This window comes from Sorghum bicolor, chromosome 2 (assembly GCF_000003195.3).
Source record: "Sorghum bicolor cultivar BTx623 chromosome 2, Sorghum_bicolor_NCBIv3, whole genome shotgun sequence".
Lineage (NCBI taxonomy): Eukaryota > Viridiplantae > Streptophyta > Magnoliopsida > Poales > Poaceae > Sorghum > Sorghum bicolor.
In genome coordinates, this window is record NC_012871.2 from 70,396,562 (window position 1) to 70,402,588 (window position 6,027).

Genomic DNA, 6,027 nt, shown 5'->3' on the forward strand with positions numbered 1-6,027 from the left:
CCTTTCCGACTAGTGTTACTGCCTTTTACACACACGCGACGCAAAGGCGTCAGCTACTTTGCACGTCCACCGGTCCCGTGCTTCGCTGGACTTGCCATGGTTGGGTGCGACTGGACGCCATGCGGACCATCGCCAACCTACATCTCCAATTCTCCAGGCTCCAGCAGCATGGATGATGGATCCCCGCCAACCGCGTCCCGGACATATGGGCAAAGCGGCCGGCAGCTGATGAACCTCCTCCTCCGCCGCCACCTCGCAATCTCGCCGCTCACCGTTGACCTGGTCGTCGATCCACGACCACGCCTTCTCGGATCGTCACCGGCGGTCAGCCGTCACGGCATCACCTTCATTCACTGCAAATTTGCCACGAAACCCGCTCAACACTCGCCAAGAAATGAACGAACCTGGGAGTACCACCTCTAATTGGCGATCGATCACCTGGCATCGTTCTGATTTCTGAAGATGATTGATGAGTGCAGAGTGGCGATTCATGCTCACTTGAAATGCCGTTAGGCCCAACCTCATGCTAGTTTCATCTGAAATTTCTATGATTTTATATATACATCCTTTATAGATCCAAACAAATTTCATAGGGTCTAATTCCTTATTCCAAAGGGAACATGTAGGAAAACGTAACTATAAGGATTTAATTCCTCCAAAATTTCTCTAGTTCTCCTTTTGTTCCAAAGATGGTCTTGGAGGGCTCAACTTATTGAGGGAGTTATCGCTAAAGATTTACCTACGTATTGCCTCCAAACTGTACATTTGCACACACACTTGTACGTCTGTTTCTCAGCATCTATAATCTTTGACGACTCTGAAATCTGCTGTAAATGGGGATTGGGGACCCTTTCTTGGTAGTGGCAGCTGAACGATCAGCATCTCCTGAACATGGGCGTCCATGACTCCACGCTACATTCTGAAGGATTCGAGATGTGTAATGGCAAATATACCCAATGTTCTTTTGATGGAACAATCATACCTATAAACGATACAAGCTCCTGATCTGCTGGCTACTCAACTATTGATGTCACTTTAGACACTGTTTGGATGTTGTGCTAGGAAATCATAGTATTAACAAACTGCAGTTTTAGAAACCATAGATTTGCAAAACCATTCAGAAAAAAGAAGCCTGGATTGGAGTTTATAAAACTTTTTTTTAAAAAAAAGACAGTTTTATTAACAATATAGTTTTCAAAACGATAAAGTTTGTTGCATACTAGCACGTCATGGCATTCTAAAAGCAAAACATTTCACAGAACCATGGGCCTTACTCTTCTGATGAAATGGAACTCGCGGTTTTTCTATTTCTCTGCATTTTAATCAGGAACCTGGATACTTCGCATGTCATTGCAAGTTCAGAATCATCGGGATATGTCACTCGATACCAGAAGATGAGCAGTTCAGAGTTTGAGATCAACAGGACAAGCATGACATCTGAGTATGATATCCAATGAAATCATGGAACTACCAATGTAAACAAGACAATCATGATACCCAATATAAAAGCCACATTGATCAAACTAACTCTACAAACCAATGCACAAAAGCTAGAAAATACTGCTGTCTAAAATCCAGTACATGACCGATTCAGAATTGAGCTTTCCCTGAGTCACAGTAGCATCTAAAACAAGCACTTCACAGCACAAAGTGCGTCGAACATTCATTCAGCAACCGGTAATATATATGTAACAAAAATACATTAAAATGATCTCTCATATGTCATCAGAACCGAAGTAGACACTTTACATGCAGTTCCAAGTTCATAATCCTCAGGAGGTATATCAATGGATCACTGAACAACAGAAGAATTGGAGAACGACCGCAGCATACCAACTCAATACAGACAGAAACAAATGAACTCATCAAACTAATAATTAAGATGCAAAGTTTGATCTCCGTATTTGTCTTTTGTTTTCCTTTTTGGGCTTCCGCTCTTTGAGTTGGCACTGTTGCTATCTTCTTAGTGTTGGTGTTCTGTTTTCTAAAACTGTGTTCAGATGGCTGTACCATCTGCAGGGCTGTAATGAGTTACTTGGTCTATTGACTTTGGTTAATAGACGGGGGCTGGTCCCTAAAATTCTAAAAACAGGCCAAACATGATCTCTGTGATTAAATCTAGAAAGAATACATCGAGGCAGTATAACACTCAAACAAAGAAGTCCAGCAGTTTCAAATTTTGTAAACCACTCATCAGTGATTGAGGTTCCAACAACACTATGTTGCTTAAAACATTCTCCCAACATCCAGTTTATGTAAATATAAAATAGCCAAACTTGGCCTCCAGAGAGCAGAACCACCTAGAATATATGAATCCCACATTACATTAACTCGGTACTAATTAATCACACTGAATACTATACTACTTAGTACTAGTATCATATTATACCCATAGATACATTTCATGAATATATTTCTACCAGACGAAAACTGCAATATCCATCCATCATCCACCGTCCCTCATCTATACACCAACCAACAAGAACTAGACGAAACCATAAAAATTTTACCACGAACGCATCAATTCAAAACTCCTTAGCTTAGGCATCTGCAGTAATAATCAGGATCCAGAGATGCGAAGCAGCCGATGCGCCTAGGAAGAGTGTGCCCCACCTTCCGGAGGCAGCGATGGCATCCCCTCCGACTTGTAGTTGTAGACGACCGCGCGCGGCGGCGGGTACATCATCGGCGGGAACGCGTGCATGTGGTGCGGAACGCCGTAGACGCTGCCAACGCTGCCGGCCGCGTGAAGATCTCCGCCAGGCGCGTCGCTTCCTCCGCTACCGACAATGTGGTAGACCGGGCGAGGCATGTAGCCGCCCTGCGCAGACGGGTCGAGGTAGTGGACCGGCGGCGGCACGGGGAAGTAGTACACAGGCTGCGCCATGTACGGCGGCGGCGGGGCGGGCCACGATGACGCTCCCTCTGTGACGTACGGCATCTGGCGCGCGGAAGGCGGCACGTCGTCCTCGTCGTCGCCGTGGTGGCGCGGAGTCTCCGCGGCGTCGGACTTGGCGCGGGCCGCCGCGGGGCCTGGGCTGGGCTCGTCGGACGCGGTGTCGAGGCCGAAGAGGTAGTCGGGGACCTCGGAGATGATCGAGGAGGCCTCGGATCGGCCGCGCTCGATGGGGGGCGGCGCGGGGGCGTTGAGCGCGTCGACGAACCACTGGTCGGTGGAGGCGGCGGCCTCGCCAGCGGTGCCGGAGAGGACGGAGCCGAAGGCGGCGTCGGGCGCGGGCGCGAAGAGGAAGACGCGGAGGCGTGGCGGCCTGGCGACGTTGGCGGAGAGGTCGTGGATGCGGTCGAGCTCGTCCATGAGGTGGTCGACGTCGTCGTCGGAGGTGACGGAGATGAGCGAGTCGAGGTCGTCCTGGGGCAGCTGGTACTTGAGCGACGGCCTGGGCGCCCCGGGGGCGAAGAGCGCGGGCGCGGCCTTGGCGAGCGCGGCGACGAGGGCGGCGAAGGAGGCCGCGGCGCGCGGGAAGGACACGATGCGGGTCTCCCCGCCGACGTAGCGCAGCTGGCGGTCCCCCGGACGCGGCAGGATGCGGCCGCCGAAGCTGCACATGAGGCGCACCAGCGGGCCCCCGTGCCCCGCCTGCGCCTGCGCGGGTGGAGCGGCCGGGGTGGGCGCGGGCGCCGGGGGCAGAGGCGGCGGGTGGAGGTGGTGGTGGTGGTGGTTGCCGCCGTTGCCGTTGCCGTTGGCGACCCCGGCGCGCGGGGTGGAGGACGCCGAGGAGGAGTCCGGGTGGTGCGAGGACGGCGACGTCATAGGACGCGGCGGCGGTGGTCCCGTCCTGGTGACAAGGTGAGGTGTGGAAGAGGGGTGGAGGCGGAGGCGCTAGTCGCGAGGGCGCATCGGGATTTGGGAATCGCAAGTTGCGAGGGAAGGGGATGGGGGACGGGGGGAGAGGAGAGAGAGGGATGGAGGCGGGTTTCTATTCGGGGTGCTAGGCAAGTGGGGGCTGGTTCGGCGGCTAGCTGTAGGATCCGATACTGCAGTGATTGATTTGGCATCTCTGTTTAAAATTTGAAATTCAAATTATTATTTCAAGGATTTGCGGGGTGCCAAAATGGACTGCTACCCTTAATAATTTTCTGGTTCACGATAATATTCAGTACTAATAACATTCCTCAAAATAAGGTTGGTGTTTGTGTTTGGGCGTCGGTCGCTAGTATTGGTTTGCACGATCGAGTCGGGCCTGACCCGGACCCCGGTAAGGCGCGAATTATTGACCCCTAGACCATGAGGACATTCCATTCTTGGATCTCGCAGAGTCACAGCTCCCTCGGTGGCCGCGAGGCTGGCAACAGGCTACTATTGTGACCATTGTCCGTTTCTTCTCTATGATATGACTCCCTCGCAACAAACATCAGGGCAACGCAAAAGGCGCGCACGTAATGCCATTATTCTTTCCAACGCCTGTTCTTTTGGTGTTGTACATTATCACGTTAAGCCTCTGGTAAACTATATGGCTGTCTCAAAACGTGAGGAGTAAAATCGAAACCACGTTAATGATAAATTTTGACATGAAAATAAGTCTATGGCCTTGTTTAGTTCCTTGCCGAAATTTTTTCGGGACACTGTAGCACTTTCGTTTGTTTGTGGTAATTATTGTCCAATTATGGACTAATTTGGCTCAAAAGAAACGTCTCGTAAATTTCGACCAAACTGTGCAATTAGTTTTTAATTTCATTTATATTTAATACTCCATGCATGCGTCTAAAGATTTGATGTGACGGGGAATCTTGAAAAAATTTTGGATTTTGGGTGGAAGTAAACAAGGCCTATGGTTTGTTTTTTTAAAAAATACTATAACATGTGGGATAGAGTACCAAAAAATATAATACATTTAAATATGACACAGTGAACCAAACAACTTTTAAAAGTTTATGATGTGCCTAATCTTTAGTGTGGCTAGTTTTGGTCACAAACAAAACAGGTTTTTCATCCTCAAAACAAAAAAAAAACTATGGTGTCTTAATAATGTCATGAAACATCTTCGTTGATTTAGAATATATGTCGAGCAGAAAATAAAGCTCACTTCATTTTTGTCAGGTACAAAATTTATCCCGTTGTGTTGTTTGTCGATTATTAAAGTTAATGAATTATTATGTATACGGTTTTGGGCGATCACTTTGGTGGCGTCCGTGAGGTTTGTTTTTTTCTAATTAGGGGTTATCCCATTTCCATTACTGATAACGGAAACACATTGTGACCAGCAGCAAAGCCAGACAATTCAAAACATAAAAGAGAACTAAAAGAGCGAAACCAGCCTAAGAACGTTTGACATCATAGCGAAAGCAAAGGACATAACAGTAGCCCAACAAAAGCTTCCAGACGACACACGGATGTTCTTCAGGTCGCCTTCAGTGATCTGGATCCTGGCTTGCCTCATCTTCATTGACAGAGTCCTTCACTGCGCCTGTCTGATTGTCTCCACGACGTTTCTTGGCTACAATCTGCACAGCAATCTTGAACATAGTCTCCACTCCATCGATCAACGCTTCCTTGTCCACATCACTCTGTAAACCTGCCCAGTATTTCATCAAAGCACAAGCATGACTTATAATTTCTAGGGGACTTTTAAGAGTTTTCCCTTCAAAACAGATGTTATTTCTCATCTTCCAAATAGCCCAACAGACAACTCCAATCCCCACAGCATGAAACTGTTTGCCATTTGGAATCCACATGTCACACCAAAGCCAACTTTGATTAAAAGAAATGGGAATATTAGATGCTCCCAAACTAGTTGCTATGATATCCCAAACAGATTTTGCAACAGAGCATGTGAACAATAAGTGATTTACTGATTCAGGGGACTGACAGAAAAAACATGAAGGGGCTCCCTTCCATTGTCTTTTAATCATATTATCTTTGGTCAAAATGGCATTGTTAGCAACCAGCTACAAGAAGATTTTGATTTTTGGAGGAATTTTTCCTTTCCAAATGCACTTATGACTCAGACCACCCTCAGAACTAGTCAAAGCATTATATGTAGATTTAACAGAAAAAGTGCCATTACT

At 47.8% G+C, this 6,027-nt stretch overlaps 1 protein-coding gene across 1 annotated transcript; it reads right to left on the reverse strand.

The window, feature by feature from the left end:
* On the reverse strand, positions 2,159-3,956 carry LOC8056318 (histone-lysine N-methyltransferase 2E). Its single transcript, XM_021452324.1, has one exon. The coding sequence runs from the start codon at positions 3,770-3,772 to the stop codon at positions 2,594-2,596; it is 1,179 nt and encodes a 392-aa protein (XP_021307999.1). The 5' UTR covers positions 3,773-3,956; the 3' UTR covers positions 2,159-2,593.

What these genes read in the sequence shown, in the direction of transcription:
- LOC8056318 (XM_021452324.1), bottom strand. Translation starts at nt 3,772, where the DNA reads ATGACGTCGCCGTCCTCGCACCACCCGGACTCCTCCTCGGCGTCCTCC.